At 46.7% G+C, this 27674-nt stretch overlaps 1 protein-coding gene across 1 annotated transcript; it reads left to right on the plus strand.

Moving 5' to 3' along the window:
* The first annotated feature begins 219 nt into the window (after positions 1–219).
* LOC149445071 (vomeronasal type-2 receptor 26-like) lies at positions 220–26703 on the plus strand. The gene is made up of 3 exons (XM_089654234.1): positions 220–396; positions 19856–19979; positions 25739–26703. Exons 1-3 carry the CDS (start codon positions 220–222, stop codon positions 26644–26646), a joined length of 1209 nt encoding a protein of 402 aa, XP_089510360.1. The 3' UTR covers positions 26647–26703.
* The last annotated feature ends 971 nt before the right edge of the window (positions 26704–27674 follow it).

Raw genomic sequence — 27674 nt, forward strand, 5'->3', positions numbered from 1 at the left:
ACGCAGGCACAGGGAGAACATGCAAACTCCAGGCAGGTGGAGCTGTGGTTGGGATTTGAACCTATGACCCTAGAACTGCCAGGTGGAAGTGCTAACCATTTACCCACTGTACTGCCCCGTGTTCTATATACTTGTTACCTATAAGAATTTCTGTGATTTTTTTTTAAGCTGTCCCGCTGTGTAAAAGAAGTACAATACAAGGATCCGAATGGCAAGGTAATGATTTTTAATGATAAAGGAGAACTTCCCAGCCCACTGGAAATCCTGAATTGGATTACAAGAGTAAAAGCTACAAATGCCACCATTGTGAGGCACATTGGCAACTTTGATGAGTCCCTTTCAGAGGGTCAGCAACTTTCACTAGATCCAGAGCGAATATCATGGAAAGGCGACAAGGTGAGTTACACTGGGGAAGCGGATTCAGAACTTATACAAAAAATACTAATTTTGAGCCCAAAACCTTCTACAAAACCTAATCCCCTCCTCCTATTCTGTTCTTAGATGGCCAACATCTACCCTGACTCATTCCATGGTGATTAGATTAGGATGTCTGTGCTAGCTGTGTGGATCTAAATGTCGGGAAACCTTCCCATCACTCATAATAACTGAAGATGTGGATGAACTACAAAGCATCTTCTACATTACAGAATGTGACGGGAGTCACTGTGGTTGGGGGACCCATGGAACCTAGTTCACTTTGGAGAGGTGGGGAGACCCCTGTCTCAGCTCCCCATATGTGTAAGTCACCCTGTGCCTGTTAGGGGTACAGGGTGATCTGTCCTAATATTGTGTGGGCTTTGTCTCAGACTGTGTAGACATGTTTAGTTAATAGGTGGTGGTGGGGGGGGGGTTGTTGTTTAATGTTATGTAACTGCATCCCATTGTTCTATTGTTTGTCTGGCTTGGGAGCAAACTATCATGGATGTATGTGTGTATGTGTACTAGCTTAGTGGGGGGTGTCTCCAGCAGCCCTCCCTCCTGATGGGACTGTTTGCTGGGGTGAAGTTAGAATACCTGCGTGTCTCTTGTTACTAAATGTAGATTGCCCCACCCTGTGTCATTTTGCAGGGAGGGGGGATTGTCCCCTGAGTGTATATATCTTGTATCTGTGTTCAAATAAAGTAGTCTACCTCCTGGTTTACTTCAAGACTGGTGTCGTCCAGTCTTGTATGGTCGGCTGTGGTGTCTGTTGTTGGTGTTCGGACGGGGAAGCGGTATTCTAACGGAAGTACTCCAGTGCAGTCTGGGTTGGTTCCATTACACAGAACAAGTCTTTTTTTTTATCCAAACTGTTTTTATTGAATTGAAAGGGAGTACATGAGTAGGTAACAGGGCATGAGACAATCTTACAGATGGGGACAGATAGAAATGTACATTGCATGTATACATCAAACACAGTAAGATTACATCTTTAAGAGCCCTTTGTTGTGGATATTGAGTATCGGGTCAATCAAGATTTTACAGAGTATGGAGAAATTAAGTAAAAGAAATAAAAGGCAGAAAAATTAAAGGAAGAAAAGAAGAACAGAACAGTCATCAAGAACAACAATAACAGTTGCAGGTGGGCCACCAGGTCCTATCTCAATAATCAACTAGCCGTAATGTATCATATTTGTAAAAGTCTGTTCATTATCCATCTTGGAGGGGCCAGTCCGGGTGCATCTAACCAGCTCTGCCAGATAAGATCAAACGTACGTGGGGCATTACGGGGACGATAGGTCATTTGTTCCCGTAAAAGGAGAGAATTAACATATTCCACCCAGCATTTCTTAGAGGGTATTATACTAGACAGCCAGTATCTAGCTATTAATTGTCTCGCTAAATACAAGAAATGAGTAATCATAATATAGACACCCGGGGAGTACATAATATAGACACCCGGGGAATACATCTCAGGGTCCAGCGCTCCCAATAGCCACACTAATGGATGGGATAGGAGTCTGGGCGAGGGAAGACACTATCCCCAGAACATCCCCCCAATATCGTGATAATTTTGGACATCTCCAAATCATGTGAATAAAGTCCCCTCTATGTGCCATACACTTTGGGCATAATGGTGTATCTCTCCTTCCCCACTCAAACAATCTAACGGCGTTCTGTCTGCCCTGTGAAGGATAAATAGTTGTGACGGCTTATATGAGGCCGACAGGGAGGATCTACAGTTGTGTTCAAAATAATAGCAGTGTGATGACAAAAGTGACTAAAGCTGAAAATCCTTCTAATAGCTTTTATTTCCATCCACACAAATGCATTGGGAACACGACACATTCTATTCCAAATCACAACATGAAGAAAAATACATCAAATTTGTGTTGTTCCTCTAAAAAAAATGGAAGAAAAGTGAATATTAGACGGTTCAAAAAAATATCAGTGTTTGTATTCTTCTTTACAAACTCAAACATTCACTATATAAACTGAGAAATGTTTGAAGATTTTGCTTTCCTTTGAATGACTTCATGAATATTTGGTTGTAGTCGCACTGTTTCTGAGAACTGCTGTACATCTGTGTTGCATGGAGTCCCCCAACTTCTGGCCCCTGTGATCAGGTATTCCAGCCCAGGATGATTGGACCACATTCCACAGTTCTTCTCTATTTCTTGGTTTTGCCTCAGAAACAGCATTTTTGATGTCACCCCACAAGTTTTCTATTGGATTAAGATCCGGGGATTGGGCTGGCCACTCCATAACGTCCATCTTGTTGGTCTGGAACCAAGATGTTGCAGGTTTATTGGTGTGTTTGGGGTCGTTGTTTTGTTGGAACACCCATTTCAAGAGCATTTCCTCTTCAGCATAAGGCAGCATGACCTCTTCAAGTATTCTGATGTATTCAAACTGATCCATGATCCCTGGTATGCGATAAATAGGCCCAACACCGTAGTATGAGAAACATCCCCATATCATGATGCTTGCACCACCATGCTTCACAGTCTTCACAGTGTACTGTGGCTTGAATTTAGTGTTTGGGTTTTTTTTGACAAACTGTCTCCGCCCACTAGACCCAAAAAGAACAATCCTACTTTCATCAGTCCACAAAATGTTGCCCCATTTCTCTTTAGGCCAGTCAATGTGCTCTTTGGCAGATTGTAACCTCTTCAGCACACGTCTTTTTCCCAACAGCGGGACTTTGCGGGGACTTCTTGCAGATAGCTTGGCTTCACATCGGCGTCTAATTGTAACAGTCCTCACAGGGAACGTCACACCTTCTTTCATCTTCCTGGAGCTGATTGTTGGCTGAGTCCGCACCATTTTGGCTATTCTTCTATCCATTCCAATGGTAGTTTTTCGCTTTCTTCCACGTCTTTCAGGTTTTGGTTGCCATTTTAAAGCATTTGTGATCATTTTAGCTGAGCAGCCGATCATTTTCTGCACTTCTTTATATGTTTTCCCCTCTCCAATCCACTTTTTAATCAAGGTACAGAACAGGTCTAACTGAACATGACTGACTACTAGAGATGAGCGAATCGAAGTATCCGAAGTGGAATTCGAGTCGAATATCTGAAAAATTTCGATTCGTGCCGAATCCGAAAAATAGCCTAATTCGGACGCGCGAATCGAAATTTTTCAGAAAATGGCGGCTGACATGTGCGGCGACGGAGCGGGGATGTCTGGGAAGGCGCGCAGACAAGGCGCGCTGACCCATAATGCATGCCTCAACTACATGTGATCGCATAAGCCTATCAGCAGCCAGCCAGCCAGCACTGTGTAATGGTCGAGCTATAAATAGCGGCCATTTTGGAATTCTTCATTTGCCTGCAGTTATTGAACAGAGGCAGACCGCTCTGTACTAGGGACAGGGACAGAGTTAGGGCCACAGAAACGATAATTGGGGACAGAGAAAAGTTACTTAGGGACAGAGAACCATTACTCAGGGACACAGACTTGTTAATGAGGGCCACAGAATCGTTATTTAGGGACAAAGAAACGCTAGTTAGGGCCACAGAATTCATAATCAGGGACAGACAGAATTGTTACTCAGTGCCAGAGAATTGTTACTTAGGGCCACAGAAACGTTATTAGGGCCACAGAATTGTTACTCAGGGACAGACAGAATTGTTACTGAGTGCCAGAGAATTGTTACTCAGGGACAGACAGAATTGTTACTGAGTGCCAGAGAATTGTTACTTAGGGCCACAGAAACTTTAATTAGGGCCACAGAATTTTTACTCAGGGACAGACAGAATTGTTACTCAGTGCCAGAGAATTGTTACTCAGGGACAGACAGAATTGTTACTGAGTGCCAGAGAATTGTTACTCAGGGCCACAGAAACTTTACTTAGGGCCACAGAATTTTTACTCAGGGACAGACAGAATTGTTACTGAGTGCCAGAGAATTGTTACTCAGGGACAGACAGAATTGTTACTGAGTGCCAGAGAATTGTTACTTAGGGCCACAGAAACTTTACTTAGGGCCACAGAATTGTTACTCGCACAGACACAGAATTGTTACTCGCACAGACACAGAACTGTTACTGAGGGCCACAGAACTGTTACTTAGGGACAAAGAAACGCTAGTTAGGGCCACAGAATTCATACTCAGGGACAAACAGAATTGTTACGGAGTGCCAGAGAATTGTTACTCAGGGACAGACAGAATTGTTACGGAGTGCCAGAGAATTGTTACTCAGGGACAGACAGAATTGTTACTGAGTGCCAGAGAATTGTTACTTAGGGCCACAGAAACTTTAATTAGGGCCACAGAATTTTTACTCAGGGACAGACAGAATTGTTACTGAGTGCCAGAGAATTGTTACTCAGGGACAGACAGAATTGTTACCGAGTGCCAGAGAATTGTTACTCAGGGACAGACAGAATTGTTAATGAGTGCCAGAGAATTGTTACTTAGGGCCACAGAAACTTTAATTAGGGCCACAGAATTTTTACTCAGGGACAGACAGAATTGTTACTGAGTGCCAGAGAATTGTTACTCAGGGACAGACAGAATTGTTACGGAGTGCCAGAGAATTGTTACTCAGGGACAGACAGAATTGTTACTGAGTGCCAGAGAATTGTTACTTAGGGCCACAGAAACTTTAATTAGGGCCACAGAATTTTTACTCAGGGACAGACAGAATTGTTACTGAGTGCCAGAGAATTGTTACTCAGGGACAGACAGAATTGTTACGGAGTGCCAGAGAATTGTTACTCAGGGACAGACAGAATTGTTACTGAGTGCCAGAGAATTGTTACTTAGGGCCACAGAAACTTTAATTAGGGCCACAGAATTTTTACTCAGGGACAGACAGAATTGTTACTGAGTGCCAGAGAATTGTTACTCAGGGACAGAGAGAATTGTTACTGAGTGCCAGAGAATTGTTACTTAGGGCCACAGAAACTTTAATTAGGCCCACAGAATTTTTACTCAGGGACAGACAGAATTGTTACTGAGTGCCAGAGAATTGTTACTCAGGGACAGACAGAATTGTTACCGAGTGCCAGAGAATTGTTACTCAGGGACAGACAGAATTGTTACTGAGTGCCAGAGAATTGTTACTTAGGGCCACAGAAACTTTAATTAGGGCCACAGAATTTTTACTCAGGGACAGACAGAATTGTTACTGAGTGCCAGAGAATTGTTACTCAGGGACAGACAGAATTGTTACGGAGTGCCAGAGAATTGTTACTCAGGGCCACAGAAACTTTACTTAGGGCCACAGAATTTTTACTCAGGGACAGACAGAATTGTTACTGAGTGCCAGAGAATTGTTACTCAGGGACAGACAGAATTGTTACTGAGTGCCAGAGAATTGTTACTCAGGGACAGACAGAATTGTTACTGAGTGCCAGATAATTGTTACTCAGGGCCCCAGAAACTTTACTTAGGGCCACAGAATTTTTACTCAGGGACAGACAGAATTGTTACTGAGTGCCAGAGAATTGTTACTCAGGGACAGACAGAATTGTTACTGAGTGCCAGAGAATTGTTACTTAGGGCCACAGAAACTTTAATTAGGGCCACAGAATTTTTACTCAGGGACAGACAGAATTGTTACTGAGTGCCAGAGAATTGTTACTCAGGGACAGACAGAATTGTTACGGAGTGCCAGAGAATTGTTACTCAGGGCCACAGAAACTTTACTTAGGGCCACAGAATTTTTACTCAGGGACAGACAGAATTGTTACTGAGTGCCAGAGAATTGTTACTTAGGGCCACAGAAACTTTAATTAGGGCCACAGAATTTTTACTCAGGGACAGACAGAATTGTTACTGAGTGCCAGAGAATTGTTACTCAGGGACAGACAGAATTGTTACGGAGTGCCAGAGAATTGTTACTCAGGGCCACAGAAACTTTACTTAGGGCCACAGAATTTTTACTCAGGGACAGACAGAATTGTTACTGAGTGCCAGAGAATTGTTACTCAGGGACAGACAGAATTGTTACGGAGTGCCAGAGAATTGTTACTCAGGGACAGACAGAATTGTTACTGAGTGCCAGAGAATTGTTACTTAGGGCCACAGAAACTTTAATTAGGGCCACAGAATTTTTACTCAGGGACAGACAGAATTGTTACTGAGTGCCAGAGAATTGTTACTCAGGGACAGACAGAATTGTTACGGAGTGCCAGAGAATTGTTACTCAGGGACAGACAGAATTGTTACTGAGTGCCAGAGAATTGTTACTTAGGGCCACAGAAACTTTAATTAGGGCCACAGAATTTTTACTCAGGGACAGACAGAATTGTTACTGAGTGCCAGAGAATTGTTACTCAGGGACAGACAGAATTGTTACGGAGTGCCAGAGAATTGTTACTCAGGGCCACAGAAACTTTACTTAGGGCCAGAGAATTTTTACTCAGGGACAGACAGAATTGTTACTGAGTGCCAGAGAATTGTTACTCAGGGACAGACAGAATTGTTACGGAGTGCCAGATAATTGTTACTCAGGGCCCCAGAAACTTTACTTAGGGCCACAGAATTTTTACTCAGGGACAGACAGAATTGTTACTGAGTGCCAGAGAATTGTTACTCAGGGACAGACAGAATTGTTACTGAGTGCCAGAGAATTGTTACTCAGGGACAGACAGGATTGTTACTGAGTGCCAGATAATTGTTACTCAGGGCCCCAGAAACTTTACTTAGGGCGACAGAATTTTTACTCAGGGACAGACAGAATTGTTACTGAGTGCCAGAGAATTGTTACTCAGGGACAGACAGAATTGTTACTGAGTGCCAGAGAATTGTTACTTAGGGCCACAGAAACTTGAATTAGGGCCACAGAATTTTTACTCAGGGACAGACAGAATTGTTACTGAGTGCCAGAGAATTGTTACTCAGGGACAGACAGAATTGTTACGGAGTGCCAGAGAATTGTTACTCAGGGACAGACAGAATTGTTACTGAGTGCCAGAGAATTGTTACTTAGGGCCACAGAAACTTTAATTAGGGCCACAGAATTTTTACTCAGGGACAGACAGAATTGTTACTGAGTGCCAGAGAATTGTTACTCAGGGACAGACAGAATTGTTACCGAGTGCCAGAGAATTGTTACTCAGGGACAGACAGAATTGTTACTGAGTGCCAGAGAATTGTTACTTAGGGCCACCGAAACTTTAATTAGGGCCACAGAATTTTTACTCAGGGACAGACAGAATTGTTACGGAGTGCCAGAGAATTGTTACTCAGGGACAGACAGAATTGTTACGGAGTGCCAGAGAATTGTTACTCAGGGCCACAGAAACTTTACTTAGGGCCACAGAATTTTTACTCAGGGACAGACAGAATTGTTACTGAGTGCCAGAGAATTGTTACTCAGGGACAGACAGAATTGTTACGGAGTGCCAGAGAATTGTTACTCAGGGACAGACAGAATTGTTACTGAGTGCCAGAGAATTGTTACTCAGGGCCACAGAAACTTTAATTAGGGCCACAGAATTTTTACTCAGGGACAGACAGAATTGTTACTGAGTGCCAGAGAATTGTTACTCAGGGACAGACAGAATTGTTACCGAGTGCCAGAGAATTGTTACTCAGGGACAGACAGAATTGTTACTGAGTGCCAGAGAATTGTTACTTAGGGCCACAGAAACTTTAATTAGGGCCACAGAATTTTTACTCAGGGACAGACAGAATTGTTACTGAGTGCCAGAGAATTGTTACTCAGGGACAGACAGAATTGTTACGGAGTGCCAGAGAATTGTTACTCAGGGCCACAGAAACTTTAATTAGGGCCACAGAATTTTTACTCAGGGACAGACAGAATTGTTACTGAGTGCCAGAGAATTGTTACTCATGGACATACAGAATTGTTACGGAGTGCCAGATAATTGTTACTCAGGGCCCCAGAAACTTTACTTAGGGCCACAGAATTTTTACTCAGGGACAGACAGAATTGTTACTGAGTGCCAGAGAATTGTTACTCAGGGACAGACAGAATTGTTACTGAGTGCCAGAGAATTGTTACTTAGGGCCACAGAAACTTTACTTAGGGCCACAGAATTGTTTCTCGCACAGACACAGAATTGTTACTCGCACAGACACAGAATTGTTACTGAGGGCCACAGAACTGTTACTTGGGGCCACAGAAACTTTAATCAGGGACACAGAATTGTTACTGAGGGCCACAGAACTGTTACTTAGGGCCACAGAATTGTTACTCGCACAGACACAGAATTGTTACTCAGGGACACAGAATTGTTACTCAGGGACACATAATCGTTTAATTAAAGAGTATGTCAGACAACATGCAGAGGAGTGGCAGAGGAGGCAATGTTTTAGGAGCGAGCAGACGTGGCAGCAGAGGAAGGGGTCGAGGCAGCACTATTCGCAGCCAGAGGCCAGTGCTCCCGGTGTCATCCAGCGGTCGTGTCTCCACCGACAACCCTGCCGTCGTCGATTGGTTGGCTCGGTCGTCTTCCTCTTCCCAGGTCACCTCTGACACCTACAGCCAACGGTCGGTGGGTACGTCAGACACAACCGTTAGTTGGCATGGCCCGGGACCAAGCCCACTGAAATCACGTGTCCTCTACCTGCCCCTGTCCTTTGGTGTTCCCTCACCAAGCGAAGTATCGCATGCTGTGGGCTCAGCCCCACTGTACAGTGAGGAAGAGCTAACAGAGGGCGGTCAGGAACGGGGGGAGACATCCGCCTTTTCAGCAGCCAGGCGAAGAAGTAGTGGCGAGGAGAGTGGCTCGGTAGCCGGTCTAGAGACAGGTCTGTCTCCTGACCCAGACGCAGCCGAGGGGGCTAGTAGTGAGGCGGAGACCCTACTTGATGATGAGGAGGTTGATCGCACTTGGCAGCCTCGTCGTCATCAGGCAATTTCTTCCGCATCATCAGGAGAAGAGGGTGGCAGCTTGGCAGCGAGCAAAACAGTCGGTGGGTTGCCCAGGAGACAGCAGCAGGGTCGCAGCAGTGTCAGTGGAGCCAAACGGCCACGGAGTAGAGCACCAGCTCCACTGCAGCCTACCACCACGGCCAGTAGTGGTGCCGGTGTGCACGGAGGAAGCAGCAGTCAGCCAGTGAGGAGTATCGGGGGCAAAGTTTCCTACTCGGCGGTGTGGCAATTTTTCGTCAAGCCGCCCGAGGAAGTAAACGTAGCCGTATGTCGACTATGTGGCCAGAAAGTCAAGCGTGGCCAGGGGGCCCATGTTGGGACTACAGCGTTGCGGCAGCATATGCAGCGTCGCCATTTGGTGGCCTGGGAAAACCGTGATAAAGATACGGCGGTTCTGCCCGCCCCAGCCCCCGCTCCATCACCCGCTCCGTTACTTGCTCCGTCACCCGACGTCAATCGCCCTCCATCAGCCAGTCAAGGCTCCAACACCTCTGCTGAGGGGAGTTGTCGCTCGTTGGCATCTTCCGCTCGTTCAGATGCTCCTTCTCCTGCTACTCCTCTTCACGGATTCCGTCAGCAGTCTTTCTTGGAATCCGTTTCCAAGAGACAACAGTTTGCGAGCACGCACCCGACGGTGCAGAAGCTGAACGTCCTCCTGTCCAAGTTGCTGGTGCTGCAGTCCCTCCCTTTCCAAGTGGTGGACTCAGCACCTTTCAGAGAAATGATGGCTTGTGCCGCGCCGCGGTGGAGAGTGCCAAGCCGTCATTTCTTCGCCAAAAAGGCAGTGCCAGCCCTGCATTCACATGTAGAAGACATGGTGGGCCAGTCTTTGAGCATGTCGGTCTCTGCCAAAGTGCACGGCAGCGCCGACGTGTGGAGCTGTAACTACGGTCAGGGACAGTACATGTCATTTACGGCCCACTGGGTGAACGTGGTGCCGTCACAGCCGCACCAGCAACTTGGACAGGTCACGCCGCTTTTGCCTCCACGTTTGCACGTCCTTGGTCCGGCAAAGATGTCCGCCTCTACCACCTCTTCTTCCGCCGTGTCCTCAGCCGCCACCCCCGTGCCAAGTCCCATTACCCGACCGGCATATCACATGTGCAGGGCGCAACGGTGTCACGCTGTTCTGCACCTGGTATGCCTTGGCGAACGTAGTCACACAGGGGAGGAACTTCTGAGTGTAATGAACAGAGAAATCGACAGATGGCTGTCTCCGCGCAAACTGAAAATCGGAACCATGTTGACCGACAACGGAAAGAACATGGTGTCTGCTCTGCGTCAAGGAAGGTTGTGCCATGCGCCATGCATGGCTCACGTGTTCAATCTGGTTGTCAAGCGGTTCTTAAAATCCACCATCCCACTGCAAGACATCCTTAAAATGTCACGTAAACTTTGCATGCATTTCAGCCATTCCTACACCGCAAAGCACACCCTCCTTGAGCTGCAGCGGCAGAACGGAATTCCACAGCATCGCCTGATCTGCGACGTTGCAACAAGGTGGAATTCAACACTACACATGTTAGACCGCCTTTACGAACAGCGAAAGGCCATCACCGATTTCCTGATGTTACAAGCGGATAAAGGTACTCCCCTGTGTAACTTAGATGTCAGCCATTGGCAGCTCATGCGTGACACCTGCCGCTTGCTCAGGCCCTTTGAGGAGGCCACGCTATTCGTGAGTCGGCAGGACTATGGGATGAACGACGTCATTCCTCTGTTGCACGTCCTTGAACAAATGCTGTTAACAATGGCTGGTCAGGGTGCGGTAGACGTGGCGCACAGATCTCAACGCCACATGACCCCTGTGGGGGCAGGACAGGAAGAAGAGGAGGAGGTAGAGGAGGACATTTGTGCTCAGGAATTATTGAGTGAAATGGGTGGTTTTTCCACTCAGCGGACAGGAGTGGAGGAGCAGGAGCATCTGGTAGAGGAGGAGGAGGAGGAGACAGAGGACCCAGACGCACCGTGGCAGTATGCTGTGGAGATGGAGGCAGGGAGTCCCTCGCATTCCTTGGCACAAATGGCCCATAGCATGCTCGCTTGCTTGCGTAGCGACAGCCGAATAATAACCATCAGACAGAGGGATGACTTTTGGCTGTCCACCTTGTTGGACCCTCGCTACCGTTCCAAAATGGTGGCCTTTTTCACACCTGCTGAGAGGGAGGCCAAAATAACGTACTATAAAAACCACCTATGTAGTCAGTTGGTCTCTGCCTTTGTGCGCCAACGTCCATCCTCAGACACTGTGGGCCCTGTGCGCTCGCGTTCCGCTGCCATGGCAGCAGGGGAGGGGTGGGGTGGTAGGAGCAGTGGCAGCTCCACCAGCAGCAGCTGCCTCAGTCTGCAGTCGATGATGAGTAGCTTTCTTCACCAGCGCAGTGAGGAAACTACTAACCAGCCGCAGCAGCAGCAGCAGCATCAGGTGGACCTGGAGCAGGACCTCAAACAACAGGCTTGGGCCTACTTGGACAGCACCCTGCCAACCGAGGTAGACAATCCCCTTGACTACTGGGCAACGAAACTTGACCTTTGGCCCCAACTAGCTGAATTTGCCCTTGAAAGGCTGTCATGCCCAGCCAGTAGCGTGGCATCGGAGCGTGTGTTTAGTGCGGCAGGAGGTATTGTAACTCCGCGGAGGACACGACTGTCCACCCAAAGTGTGGAGAGACTCACGTTTGTGAAAATGAATCAGGCGTGGATTAGTCTGGATTTCAAACCACCAGTTCCTGACACAACTGACTAAATCCGCCATGAATCATGCCTCAAACATGTGCCACTTTGAGGTCTCCTCACACACTGCTGGTGTGCAGAATTTTTTGACATAGGGTGCTGGCAGATTATGGGCCTCCTATAGCTGCTGCCAGGCCCCTAATCTGCCATAGGCCCCTATATACCGCTTCCTCATGCTGCTGCCAGGTCCAGAGTCTCTCATGCCATGTGCCACTTTCAGGTCTCCTCACACTGCTGGTGTGTAGAATTTTTTTGACATAGGGTGCTGGCAGATTAAGGGCCTCCCATAGCTGCTGCCAGGCCCCTAATCTGCCATGGGCCCCTATATACCGCCTCCTCATGCTGCTGCCAGGTCCAGAGTCTGTCATGGGTCCCTGTACGGCCTCCCATTGCTGCTGTCTCCATCGCCACACTCTGCCATGTGCCACTTTCAGGTCTCCTCACACACTGCTGGTGTGTAGAATTTTTTGACATAGGGTGCTGGCAGATTATGGGCCTCCCATTGCTGCTGCCAGGCCCCTAATCTGCCATAGGCCCCTATATACCGCTTCCTCATGCTGCTGCCAGGTCCAGAGTCTCTCATGCCATGTGCCACTTTCAGGTCTCCTCACACTGCTGGTGTGTAGAATTTTTTGACATAGGGTGCTGGCAGATTAAGGGCCTCCCATAGCTGCTGCCAGGCCCCTAATCTGCCATAGGCCCCTATATACCGCCTCCTCATGCTGCTGCCAGGTCCAGAGTCTGTCATGGGTCCCTGTACGGCCTCCCATTGCTGCTGTCTCCATCGCCACACTCTGCCATGTGCCACTTTCAGGTCTCCTCACACACTGCTGGTGTGTAGAATTTTTTGACATAGGGTGCTGGCAGATTATGGGCCTCCCATTGCTGCTGCCAGGCCCCTAATCTGCCATAGGCCCCTATATACCGCTTCCTCATGCTGCTGCCAGGTCCAGAGTCTCTCATGCCATGTGCCACTTTCAGGTCTCCTCACACTGCTGGTGTGTAGAATTTTTTGACATAGGGTGCTGGCAGATTAAGGGCCTCCCATAGCTGCTGCCAGGCCCCTAATCTGCCATAGGCCCCTATATACCGCCTCCTCATGCTGCTGCCAGGTCCAGAGTCTGTCATGGGTCCCTGTACGGCCTCCCATTGCTGCTGTCTCCATCGCCACACTCTGCCATGTGCCACTTTCAGGTCTCCTCACACACTGCTGGTGTGTAGAATTTTTTGACATAGGGTGCTGGCAGATTATGGGCCTCCTATAGCTGCTGCCAGGCCCCTAATCTGCCATAGGCCCCTATATACCGCTTCCTCATGCTGCTGCCAGGTCCAGAGTCTCTCATGCCATGTGCCACTTTCAGGTCTCCTCACACTGCTGGTGTGTAGAATTTTTTTGACATAGGGTGCTGGCAGATTATGGGCCTCCTATAGCTGCTGCCAGGCCCCTAATCTGCCATAGGCCCCTATATACCGCCTCCTCATGCTGCTGCCAGGTCCAGAGTCTGTCATGGGTCCCTGTACGGCCTCCCATTGCTGCTGTCTCCATCGCCACACTCTGCCATGTGCCACTTTCAGGTCTCCTCACACACTGCTGGTGTGTATAATTTTTTGACATAGGGTGCTGGCAGATTACGGGCCTCCCATAGCTGCTGCCAGGCCCCTAATCTGCCATGGGCCCCTATACCAACTCCTCATGCTGTAACGTTGCAACAAGGTGGAATTCAACCCTACATATGTTAGACCGCCTTTACGAACAGCAAAAGGCCATCACAGATTTCCTGATGTTACAAGCGGATAAAGGTACTCCCCTGTGTAACTTAGATGTCAGCCATTGGCAGCTCATGCGTGACACCTGCGCTTGCTCAGGCCCTTTGAGGAGGCCACGCTATTCGTGAGTCGGCAGGACTATGGGATGAACGACGTCATTCCTCTGTTGCACGTCCTGGAACAAATGCTGTTAACAATGGCTGGTCAGGGTGCGGTAGACGTGCCGCACAGATCTCAACGCCACATGACCCCTGTGGGGGCAGGACAGGAAGAAGAGGAGGAGGTAGAGGAGGACATTGGTGCTCAGGAATTATTGAGTGAAATGGGTGGTTTTTCCACTCAGCGGACAGGAGTGGAGGAGCAGGAGCATCTGGTAGAGGAGGAGGAGGAGGAGGAGACAGAGGACCCAGACGCACCGTGGCAGTATGCTGTGGAGATGGAGGCAGGGAGTCCCTCGCATTCCTTGGCACAAATGGCCCATAGCATGCTCGCTTGCTTGCGTAGCGACAGCCGAATAATAACCATCAGACAGAGGGATGACTTTTGGCTGTCCACCTTGTTGGACCCTCGCTACCGTTCTAAAATGGTGGCCTTTTTCACACCTGCTGAGAGGGAGGCCAAAATAACGTACTATAAAAACCACCTATGTAGTCAGCTGGTCTCTGCCTGTCTGCGCCAACGTCCATCCTCAGACACTGTGGGCCCTGTGCGCTCGCGTTCCGCTGCCATGGCAGCAGGGGAGGGGTGGGGTGGTAGGAGCAGTGGCAGCTCCACCAGCAGCGGCTGCCTCAGTCTGCAGTCGATGATGAGTAGCTTTCTTCACCAGCGCAGTGAGGAAACTACTAACCAGCCGCAGCAGCAGCAGCAGCAGCAGCATCAGGTGGACCTGGAGCAGGACCTCAAACAACAGGCTTAGGCCTACTTGGACAGCACCCTGCCAACCGAGGTAGACAATCCCCTTGACTACTGGGCAACGAAACTTGACCTTTGGCCCCAACTAGCTGAATTTGCCCTTGAAAGGCTGTCATGCCCGGCCAGTAGCGTGGCATCGGAGCGCGTGTTTAGTGCGGCAGGAGGTATTGCAACTCCGCGGAGGACACGACTGTCCACCCAAAGTGTGGAGAGACTGACGTTTGTGAAAATGAATCAGGCGTGGATTAGTCTGGATTTCAAACCACCAGTTCCTGACACAACTGACTAAATCCGCCATGAATCATGCCCCAAACATGTGCCACTTTCAGGTCTCCTCACACTGCTGGTGTGTTCCATTTTTTGTCATAGGGTGCTGGCAGATTACGGGCCTCCCATAGCTGCTGCCAGGCCCCTAATCTGCCATGGGCCCCTATACCGCCTCCTCATGCTGCTGCCAAGTCCAGAGTCTCTCATGGGTCCCTGTACGGCCTCCCATTGCTGCTGTCTCCATCGCCACACTCTGCCATGTGCCACTTTCAGGTCTCCTCACACTGCTGGTGTATTCCATTTTTTGTCATAGGGTGCTGGCAGATTACGGGCCTCCCATAGCTGCTGCCAGGCCCCTAATCTGCCATGGGCCCCTATACCGCCTCCTCATGCTGCTGCCAGGTCCAGAGTGTGTCATGGGTCCCTGTACGGCCTCCCATTGCTGCTGTCTCCATCGCCACACTCTGCCATGTGCCACTTTCAGGTCTCCTCACACTGCTGGTGGGTTCCATTTTTTGTCATAGGGTGCTGGCAGATTACGGGCCTCCCATAGCTGCTGCCAGGCCCCTAATCTGCCATGGGCCCCCGTACCGACTCCTCATGCTGCTGCCAGGCCCGTAATCTGTCATGGGCCCCTGTTGTCGCTTGTTGGCATATTCCGCTCGTTCAGATGCTCCTTCTCCTGCTACTCCTCTTCACGGATTCCGTCAGCAGTCTTTCTTGGAATCCGTTTCCAAGAGACAACAGTTTGCGAGCACGCACCAGACGGTGCAGAAACTGAACGTCCTCCTGTCCAAGTTGCTGCTGCCAGGCTTGTAATCTGTCATGCGCCCCTGTACCGCCTCCTCATGCTGCTGCCAGGTCCAGAGTGTGTCATGGGCCCCCGTACCGACTCCAAATGCTGCTGCCAGGCCCGTAATCTGTCATGGGCCCCTGTACCACCTCCCCATGCTGCTGCCAGGTCCAGATTGTGTCATGGGTCCCTGTACGGCCTCCCATTGCTGCTGCCAGGCCTGTAATCTGCCATGGGCCCCCCTACCGACTCCTCATGCTGCTGCCAGGCCCGTAATCTGCCATGGGCCCCTGTACCGCCTCCTCATGCTGCTGCCAGGTCCAGAGTGTGTCATGGGTCCCTGTACGGCCTCCCATTGCTGCTGTCTCTATCGCCACACTCTGCCATGTGCCACTTTCAGGTCTCCTCACACTGCTGGTGGTTTCCATTTTTGTCATAGGTTGCTGTATGGCCTCCCATTGCTGCTGCCTCCACCGCCACACTGTGGCTCCACACTCTGGTTTTGGCCCCGTGACTGGCCAAATGAGTGAAGTGTGCGGTGATTCTAAGATCGACGGCACTCATCTGCATGTCATACTGCCTGACAGTATTATTTCTCTTCCCCAGCAGACTCCAAGGGCATTTAAATTAAAGGTACAGTGTTCAGCACTAATATTAAGTCTCTCTGAAGCCTAGAAACACCCTTTTTTAAGTTAAATTCACAGCGAATATATTCGACTCAAATCGAATTTTTTCTACGAATTCGCCGAATCAGTCGAATCGAATTTTTGAATACTTCGCTCATCTCTACTGACTACTACTAGCTAACCCCTCCTCATCACTAAGACCGGGACATAGACACTCAAAGAAGAAACCTGACTCTTGTGCACAAAAGAAGATGAACGTCTTTGGAGTGGAATGACCGCCAGTATTATCCATGTCCAGATTCTTCACAGGCCTTCTGAATTAAAAAAAAAAAGAACAGCGTTTTGAATCGTAATTCCCCCGATCAGTTACAGAGAGGGTTTGTTGCTGTAACATTTCTAATGAAAGGATTCTGCTAGTACTGCTACATGTATATTTCTGCCGGCTTACTATGGAGATGACTGGGAATAAGAACGTCCCCAATCAGCTCTATGGTCTAAGAAACCATATTTTGTCATTTACAGTTTTGCCAGGATGTAAATAAGCCATTACTGGCTTACGAAAGCATCTGATAAAACTGATACTGGTGTCATCAGATTCTTCCAAAGCTAGAGGAAAGATCTGGGGTCTAATGGACCCCAGATGTCTCAGTAAAGATTACCTGTCACTGCCCATGCTATCACAAGGGATGTTGTTCCTCCCTTGTGATAACAGTAAAGTTGATAAAAAAAAGAGACATCATAAAAATAAAAAAATAATTAAATAATTAAAAAAACCCCAAAGGCTCCCTGGTCCCCCTATGCTCATGTGCAAAGGCGAGCGGTGCTCGCACAACACACAGTAATCAATATGTTAAAGAGGCGATAATCCTTTATAAAAAAAAAAAGAGTGTGATTATGTGAACTACTGCACCATGAGATGTATTCTGTTTCTTTGAGCTGATATTGCTGAAGGATATCTGGTGGCCTGTACCCTGCTGGAGATTTCCAGATACATCTGGTGTATAAAAGAGGAGCAACTCTATGTAAAGAGCCAGGAACATTTTGGCTTTACTATTTTAGTGGGTTAAACATAGAGGTAACGGACTTGGTGGGATGGTGGAGGAACCTTTTGCTGGGGATAAAGACTGGCACAAGTGGGAAGAATGCATTGGAGTGGATACCCAGTGATAGCACACGGCTTCTAATAGACCCTTTTCAGGGCCCTCTCCCTCCTGTAGTATCACAGCTCAAGGTGGATTTAAAGATTCAACATCTTGGGGTAACTGTATTTAAATCAAAACCACCTCCAAATATACTCATATAAATTCAACTCCCCCACAGAACAATCAACACCCTCACCCCTGAAGATGTGCAAATAATATAATGTGAAAAATACTATAAAAAGCTGAAAAAGAAAAATGATATAATATAACAACAGTGAAGTCCAATCCCTAATCAGTCCACCAAATATGAACCATAACCTTCCTGTGTGATTACAGTGCAAAATAAAGTCCAAAAGGAAAATATAATGAATCCTTCCAGCGATATCCACGATATATATACCTCAAAGAAAAAGAAATATCATATAGTGCATTACCTTTTGTAAACAAATAGCATCACTCTAGTGGATACCCCATACAATTTATGCAGTGAATATCTGTGAAAAATTGTGAGAAAAAAAACGTGAAACAATCAGTGAAAACACTGTGTATGTGAATCACTCTTCAGTGCCAAGGTTTGGCAGTCGCAGGGCGCGCGCTCTCAGCACATGTGTTTTTTCTTACATGAACGCAAATATGTGGCTGCTCGGCGTCTAAGCCCAGACACCGGGAGGCTGCACATCTGTGTGCGGCCGACGTAAAGGGGTTAAAAAATATGGAAAAAAAAAGATAGATACACCACGTTCAAATTTAAACTGACGAGAAGTGGGAACGCCTGCACCCTTCCTTTTTTCTTTTTTTCTCTTATGCCGTTTTTTTTGTTTTTTTCAATGAATGGGGTGACCTATCTTAGGGAAAACTCTTTATCTATTGCTAATAGTATTTTACAGCGGTTACCCTGGAATATTTTTGAGTTCTTGAACTTCTGTGAAAACCTTCTGAATAGTTCTGAAAGTTAGATGATAATGAAACAAATGTATTGTCGGCGTTATTGTTGATGTTATCGTATTATTTGTTAAATTGATATTATTATTATTATTATTGTCATTATTGTTTATTTTTCTTTCTACTTTGATGTTTTAAATTCATGTTTTGTTCTTTTTTTTCTCTTTTCTTTCTATATACTTGTTATGAAAACTTTAAAATGAAATCTGAATTAAAATAAATAAATAAATAAGCACACAAGAGATATATGGTTTGCGGTGTTTATTGATCTACAAAAGAGCACGGAACTTTCACATATTTGTAAAAACTTTTTTTCACTGGCATGAATGTAGTTCACACGTATTAACCCCTCGCCCTCCAGAGTATTTACCCCCCTTCCTGACCAGGCCATTTTTTGCAATATGGTGTTCCTTTTCTTTAACTGACAATTGTGCGCTCATGCAACGCTGCACCCAAATGACATTTTTTTCCCCACAAAGGGAGCTTTCTTTCAGTGGTATTTGATCATCTCTGCATTTTTTTGTGCTATAAACAAAACAAGGCCGACAATTGAGAAAAAAGCTATATTTTTTACTTTTTGCTACTGAACATATCCAGTAAAAAATTAAAAAAATTTAATTTCATTATAAATTTAGGCCAAAATCTATTATGCTACATGTCTTTGCTAAAAAAAATCCCAATATGTGTAAATTATTATTATTATTATTATTATACAGTATTTATATCGCGCCAAAGGGTTTGCTCAGCGCTGTACAATAGCAAATTAATTGGTTTACAGGAAATTTATAGCGTCTACAAATGGCGATATATATATACTGCAATTTTTTTCTTCTAGTAATGGCGATCACTGACTTATAGAGGGACTGCGGCGGGCATTCTGACACTGGGGGTGGGAACTGACTAACTACCACTGACATCCCCAGTGACACTAATACAGTGATCAGTGCTAATAAAAAGAACTGACACTGTACTAGTGGCACTGGACAGGAAGGGGTTAACATCTGGGGCGATCAAAGGGTAAACTGTGTGTTGTGTGTGTTTTACTATGTAAGTACACAGCTATGCAGAGCCATACAAAGCATCATGCTGGTGCTGACAGTGGAGAGATCTATATTGTTTACATACAGACCTCTCCCCTGTCATCGATACTAGGCAATCGCTGAGAGCCGGCAGGGAATCACCGTCTGGCACCCAGTGATCGACAGCTGAGGCCACCTACCCAGAAATACAAACTCACATGATTTTGCACAGCCCTGCATCCCTGTAGCAGTAGTTCTGCTATAAGGCGGTCGGGAAGCGGTTAATTAATTGATGATTTGAGGTTGCACTGCACTTATTTTATGTTACATCTTTAGTTTTGCACTTGAATAGTTCACATTGTTGTGCTGTATATTATCTTAGGTCCCAAGCGGTCGATGCTCCAAGGAATGTCTTCCAGGGTTCAGAAAATCTGTAAGAGAAGGACATCAGCCATGTTGTTATAACTGCGCTCCGTGTTCAGAAGGAGAAATATCAAACCGTTCTGGTAAGCTTTATGTTAACCACTTGCCTACCGAGCACTTATACCCCCTTCCTTACCAGGCCAATTTTCAGCTTTCAGCGCTGTTGCACTTTGAATGACAATTGCACGGTCATGCGACATTATACCCATATTACATTTTTATCATTTTTTCATCAGCTGCACTGAGGGGCAATGGTGGACACTGCTGGGCACAGGTGGGCAGCACTGCTGGGCAATTGTGGGTGGAACTGGTGGGTACTTGTGGGCGGAACTGGTGGGTGACACTGCTGGGCACTGATCATCAGGACACTGCTGGGCACAGGTGGGCAGCACTGCTGGGCAATTGTGGGTGGAACTGGTGGGTACTTGTGGGCGGAACTGGTGGGTGACACTGCTGGGCACTGATCATCAGGACACTGCTGGGCACAGGTGGGCAGCACTGCTGGGCAATTGTGGGTGGAACTGGTGGGTACTTGTGGGCGGAACTGGTGGGTGGCACTGCTGGGCACTGATCATCAAGGCACTGATCATCAGTGCCCTGATGATCAGTGCCGATCCCTACTCTGACATCTGCCGGTTCTCGGCATTACTTTCCTCACGCTCTGACAGCGTGAGGAAAGTGCAGCCGAGAATCGGCAATTGCATTTCCCGGTGATCAGCTTGTCATTGGACATGGCTGATCACATGGTAAAAGGCCGCTGTGATTGGGCTTTCACCACATCACGTGATCAGCTGTGTCCGCGATCACAGAGATTGCCAGGTGCGCGCCCCCGCATTCTGGGAGGACGTCATATGACACCTTCCCAGAACTGGCCGGCCGCAGTGCAGACGTCATTCGGCTATCTGCGGTCGGCAACTGGTTGAATAGAAACTCTAATATTGAACTAGAAAATAGAGCGAATCTGTAACCACTTTACACTTTGCATATTCCTAAATTGTATGAAATGAATGATTTCTGATGGCGCCTTTCTGCCATTTTTTTGGTAAAGATTGCTGCACTTTTCTTCTACCTCTGAATAATAAATAATAGATAATAGGGCGCCGCTCTCTATTAAATATCTAGGTCTATATATTAAACAAAACTCTGTACATGATTCCAAGTATATGATTGGACTCATGGGGCCCCTGGGCAATAGGGGATCATGGGGTCCCTGTGTCCTTGCCCAAACTCAAAAAAGACTATGAAAAAGGTACCAGGGGGATCTCATGGGGCCTCTACTGACCCTGGGCCCTCGGGCAGTGCCCGAGTTTCCAAATGGTCAGTCCGCCCCTGATAGTCTGACATCTGCATGAACTTCCACCATAAACATGCATATATATAAATAATTCATATAATCCAAATTAATGCAAAATAAATAAATGAATAATGGTGTAAACAAAAAAGTGAAAAATGAAATAAATCAGCATAAACATAAAAGTGAAATAGTCCAATCGTGATCTTCAGCTATATAAAGTATATCAATATGTGAATCCAATGGCTTTTGCCATGTTTTTGATGCATTTTTAATGTTTTTTGTGCTTTGCTTTTAAAAATCTGTCTAGCAACAAGAAAATATTAAGAAAATGTAAAAAAAAAAAATGCAAAACGCATCAAAAACATTGCAAATATGCGTAAAAAATGCAGGTGCAAAACGTAATGCAGAAACGGCTCAAATGAAACCTGCATAGGTGGGAACCTAGGCTAAAGCAAGCAAAGGGAAACCGCTTGTGTAATAACAAAGTGGGAATAATTTGCCAAACCTAAATTTGTGAATAAATGAACATTCAGTGTTAAGCTCAGCTGCTGTAATCACTAGTTGTGGCTGTCAAACCAAATACATCAAATAAAACAAGGAAAATGTGTTGCGCTATTGTGGAATACCAACCCCCCCCCCCCAAAAAAAAAACTATAAGCTATAACCTATAGTCCATAGTCTGCATGATACGTGTAACCACATCCAACAGCACAGTCTCTCATATATCCCATGCAAAATCTGTACGCAATCTTGATAGTGATCCTCCTGCTTTTGTTTGTACCCTTCTCCCCGATGAGGACAGTAATCCATGTAAAAAGGTGCACCACCCAAAACGTGTGTCTGAAATGGACTCTCACCTCCACACAAAGACCTATTTAACCACTACAAGTCCAGACACTTTCCCCCCCTTCCAGTCCGGACGCTTTCACTCCCCTTCCAGTCCGGACACTTTCCCCCCCTTCCAGTCCGGACACTTTCCCCCCCTTCCAGTCCGGACACTTTCCCCCCCCTTTCCAGTCCGGACACTTTCACCCCCCTTCCAGTCCAGACACTTTCCCCCCCTTCCAGTCCGGACACTTTTACCCCCTTCCAGTCCGGACACTTTCCCACCCTTCCAGTCCGGACACTTTCACCCCCTTCCAGTCCAGACACTTCCCCCCCCTCTTCCAGTCCGGACACTTTCCCCCCCTTCCAGTCCGGACACTTTCACCCCCTTCCTGTCTGGACACTTTCAACCCTTTCCAGTCCCGACACTTTCCCCCCTTCCAGTCCGATCACTTTCACCCTCTTCCAGTCCGGACACTTTCCCCCCTTCCAGTCCGGACACTTTCCCCGCCTTCCAGTCTGGACAATTTCCCCCCTTCCTGTCCAGACACTTTCCGCCCCTTCCAGTCCGGACACTTTCCCCCCTTCCAGTCTGGACACTTTCATCTCCTTCCAGTCCAGACACTTTCCCCGTCTTCCAGTCTGGACACTTTCCCCCCCTCCAGTCTGGAGACTTTCCCCCCTTCCAGTCCGGACACTTTCACCCCTTCCAGTCCAGACATTTTCCCCCCTTCCAGTCCGGACAATTTCCCCACCTTCCAATCCGGACACTTTCACCCCCTTCCAGTCCAGACACTTTCCCCGCCTTCCAGTCCGGACACTTTCTGTTAGAACCCGCCAGGTGGTGCCCCTGGCTGCCCACTTGACAGACCTACCCAAAGCGTGGAGTCTAAGTCCCGGTCTGTGCTTTCACCAGGGCCCCTGATGGTGGGGATGGACTTGAAACAGACCGGGACCAGGTCACGACCTCCGAGCAGGCCCACCAGTGGCAGGGGCAACCTCCGGGGAAGTATGGGTACCGGGAGAGCCAGATGTGAGGAGGACGGCAGGACCTAGCAGGATGGATCACGAGCGGGGGTCCCGTGGGGTAGGCGAGGTACAGAATCGGCAGGCGGAGAGTAGTCAGGTCACACGCAGGGTGAGCAGGATAAGTCAGTCCGTAGAGAGGTCAAAACAAGCCGAGGGTCAGGATGGGAGAAGGCAGAGTAGTCAGGTACAATCCGGGTCAACACAGGAGTAGGCAGCGTAGTCAGGGTCAATCAGGGTCAAAAACACAGGTACAGGACTCAGGAACTCAGATAGACCTTGCGGCGATTACTGACAGTGCAGGGCATCTTTAAATATTGCGCCCTGCACTGTCATTGGCCGCCCGGGACGCGCCCCCGGGCTGTCATTGGCCGCCCGAGGCGCGCCCGCGGGTCCCACTGCGCATGCGCGGCATCCTGTCATCCACGGCTGGCCGGGACCTAGTGCCTGTGTCCCGGCGTGAGCCGTGGCCAGCGCGTATGCGCCGGCCGACAGGACGCCGCGATCCCTGACACTTTCACCACCTTCCAGTCTGGACACTTTCATCCCCTTCCAGTCCGGACACTTTGCCCGCCTTCCAGTCCGGACACTTTCCCCCCCTCCAGTCTGGACACTTTCCCCCCTTCCAGTCCGGACACTTTCACCCCTTCCAGTCCAGACACTTTCCCCCCCTTCCAGTCCGGACACTTTCCCCCCCTTCCAGTCCGGACAATTTCCCCACCTTCCAGTCCGGACACTTTCACCCCCTTCTAGTCCGAACACTTTCCCCGCCTTCCAGTCCGGACACTTTCACCCCCTTCCAGTCCGGACACTTTCACCCCCTTCCAGTCCAGGCCAATTTTGAGCTCTCAGCGCTATCACACTTTGAATGACAATTGCACGGTCATGCAACACTGTACCCATATGAATTTTTTAGTATTTTTTTGAGACAGATAAAACTTTATTTTGGTGGTATTTATTCACCGCTGGGATTTTTTTTTGCTATATAAATGAAAAAGTCCAAAAATGTAGAAAAAAATTTTCGTATAGCATTTTGAAAATAAATAATCTTTCTTTATAAATCTTGACCAAAATGTATTCAGTTATCTAAAAAAAAACCAAATTAGTTTATAACCAAAAATTATAATTTTTTAAATTTTGTTTACATTTTTATTTTATTTTTTTATATTTTTTATTTTTTTTATTTTTTTTACTTTATTTTGGTGGTATTTATTCACCGCTGGGTTTTTTTTGCTATATAAATTAAAAAGTCAAAACATTTTGAAAAAAAAGTATTTTTCTTATAAAATTTTGCAAATAAATAATCTTTCTTCATAAATCTTGGCTAACATTTATTCAGTTATCTTTTTAGTAAACATACTTTTTAGTTTAACCTACTGTCACCCTAGCAGTACAGGATCACCATAGTAACACTGTACTACTTGTGGGGGTGATTAAGAATTTTTTTTTTTTTACACTGATTGCTTTTACACCCATAAAGGTTGCAAAAGCAATAATTTCTCCTTCTCTCTGTCTGCATTCTTGCAGCCACTGAGAAATACTGTGTGTTGTGATTGGTCACAGCTTGTCACATGGTACAAGGCTGTTGTGAATAGCCCTGTACCATGTGATCTCTGTGATCATTAACAGATTTCACACGTAGTAAGCAATGATATCAGAAGTGACATCTTGCTTGCTACTATTCATGTGATCACTGATTGGCCAATCAGTGATCACATGATCGGGACCTCACACAGAGGTCCCATACAGCGATCTGTGTTCCGCTGTGTCCGGAGGACACAGAGGGGACTGGATTGCGGTGCTGCGTGCTTCCAGGGACGTTTATAAATGGCCACCTGCCCCTGCAGTGCTCCCGGTTAATTGAAAACAGGTCAAAAGCGCTTCCTCCCCATCTGTGAGGGATAAGTATGGGCGTCTCTGTGGATCATAGGACTCTCTCTTCTCTCTCTCCTCCACTGCACACTGGTGTAAGAATGCTCCTATAACCGATGATCTGTCAGGTGGAGCTCACAGAACAGAGGGACCCGCCATAGTGTAGTATGTAAAATAACAAGTTTTATTAAAATTACACTTATATTTAACAAGATGAAATGTTTCTATAAAATACTGATAATGTGTGCAGCCCGTCGGCTCTCCTTTCCCCCAAGCTCCTCCCCACGCGTATCGTCACCAATCACGTGACTTCCTCAGGGGTCTCCCACACTTCTGCACTTATTTAAAAGGAATGGAAAATTATTACACTGAAGAGACCAAAAGTTGTAAAATAAAAGAAATTTCATTGTTACATACATATTAAGATTACAGATAGGCTCTGTCATGGCCATCACTGAGGCTGAAGGTTCTTTTGTTTTCAGTAGGACCTCATCACACTTTATTCATCACTAAAGCTTTCTTCAAATATTCACCATATATATACTGTATATATATATATATATATATATATATATATATATATATATACATTGTATACAGTCCGGGGGAGGGGGGACTCACTTCTGGGAGATATATATATATATGTTCCAACATTTTTTTTGTTTTGTGTGGCTTTTAACTCATATTTATTATTACATCTTAATTCCTGCTTGAAAACTTTAAGGAAAATTAAGGAAATTACTGAAAAAATATTCAATACTTTCAAATATCTGCAGTCTTGGTATACCATGCCTAATGATATTTTCACTTATTTTTACTCTACAGACAGTAAAATCTGCAAGAAGTGCCCTGAAAATGAATGGCCTAACAAAGCTAAAAATATTTGTATTGCCAAGGTCAACGAGTATTTATCATACAAAGAGGATATTCTAGTTTTATTTTTTTCAGTAACTTCAGTCGTATTTGCTACAACATCTCTCTTTATACTTGGAGTATTTTCTTGGTTTCGGAGCACTCCCATAGTCAAAGCCAATAACCGGAACCTCAGCTTCATTCTGCTCTTCTCCCTCATGTTGAGCATCCTGTCTGTGTTCCTGTTCCTTGGCCATCCTGTGGATATCACTTGTATGCTGCAACAAGTCATGTTTGCAGTTCCCTTCACCATCTCAGTGTCTTCTATCCTAGCCAAAACCATCATGGTCTTCATCGCTTTTAAAGCCACCAGACCTGGAAGTGCTTGTAGAAAATGGGTGGGAGTCAAACTTTCCAATGCTGTCATGTTATTTTGTTCATCCATTCAAGTTATGAATTGCATTCTTTGGTTGTCCATCTCTCCACCATTTCAGGAGTATGACATGGACTCCTATCCTGGGAAGATTATCATTCGGTGTAATGAGGGTTCAGTTATCGGGTTCTACTCCGTGTTGGGTTATATGGGGTTTCTGGCAGCTGTGAGTTTTGTTCTGGCTTTCATGGTGAGGACATTACCGGACAGTTTCAATGAAGCCAAGTACATCACCTTCAGCATGCTGATGTTCTGCAGTGTCTGGATTGCCATGATCCCGGCCTATCTGAGCACCAGAGGGAAATATATGGTGGCTGTGGAGATATTCGCTATATTGACCTCCAGTGTTGGAATATTACTGTGTATGTTTTCTCCAAAATTGTACATTTTGCTTTTGAAACCTGAGATGAACACAAGAGGAACAATGCTGGGGAAAAGAATGTTGTAAATGTAACACATTGATTTAATGTATAATGCTGTAGACCAGATTAAACATGTTCAGTCATATTGCTGCAATCATCATTGTCATCATCATCATGATTTTTGGTATTAACTGCCTCCTGTCTGTGTATTGTACGTAAATGGATGGAAGGTGGATGTTACACGGCGGGAGGCTCTTTTAGAACTTCATTTTTTCTCTTCCTCTTACATGCCCCTAGCATGCACAAGCGAAAGTATGGTGACTGTGCTGTCCATTGAACAAAACAGATCACAAAAAATGCTGTGACCAATCAACAAAATCAGACAATGTAACCAACACCTGCTGTTAGCGGCTTGCTCCCACTTTGCTCTCACACACTGATTGGAGTGTGATAGGAAGGAAAGCTTCAAAATCACCAGTCAGTACAAGTACAATCCAGTACCAATACCAGCAGTACCACAAACAGCTTCATGCATCATTGTATTGTCATTCATTCCTCTACAGTACACATATCAAACACAAGGCCTGTGGGCCTAAACCAGCCCACCACCCCTGTCATGTGGCCCTCACAACCAGTTTTACAGCCGAAACGTGGCGAGACTCCATTCTACCACCTCTGACTCTCACCCTCTGCTCCAGCTCCCCACTTTCACTAGTAAACACAGAGGTATTCTATGTTTAAAAGAGACAGCTTTGCTCTTGGTGGCTTCCAGAACTAACATGTCCCTGCACACACTAACTGTGGGTCATGGCAAGGAAAGTACTCCAGAAAGAGAAAGAGGACAATTTCTATGCAAGGTGAAGCAGAGACTCTTCTACAAGGAGGTACTAGAGCTGGGATAGGTAGGAGAGAGAGATATGAGGAAGCTTTGAGTGGGGTTGGGGTTGCACCCCAAACTCTGCATTGTGTTCGTAACATACTCCTGAACTCTACACTCTGTACATATCTCACTTCTGAGCTCTACACTCTGTACATATTACACTCCTGAACTCTACACTCTGTGAATATCTCACTCCTGAACTCTACACTCTGTGAATATCTCACTCCTGAACTC

This window comes from Staurois parvus, unplaced genomic scaffold (genome assembly GCF_062004578.1).
Source record: "Staurois parvus isolate SC_StPar_1 unplaced genomic scaffold, SC_StPar_1.0 ptg000747l, whole genome shotgun sequence".
Lineage (NCBI taxonomy): Eukaryota > Metazoa > Chordata > Amphibia > Anura > Ranidae > Staurois > Staurois parvus.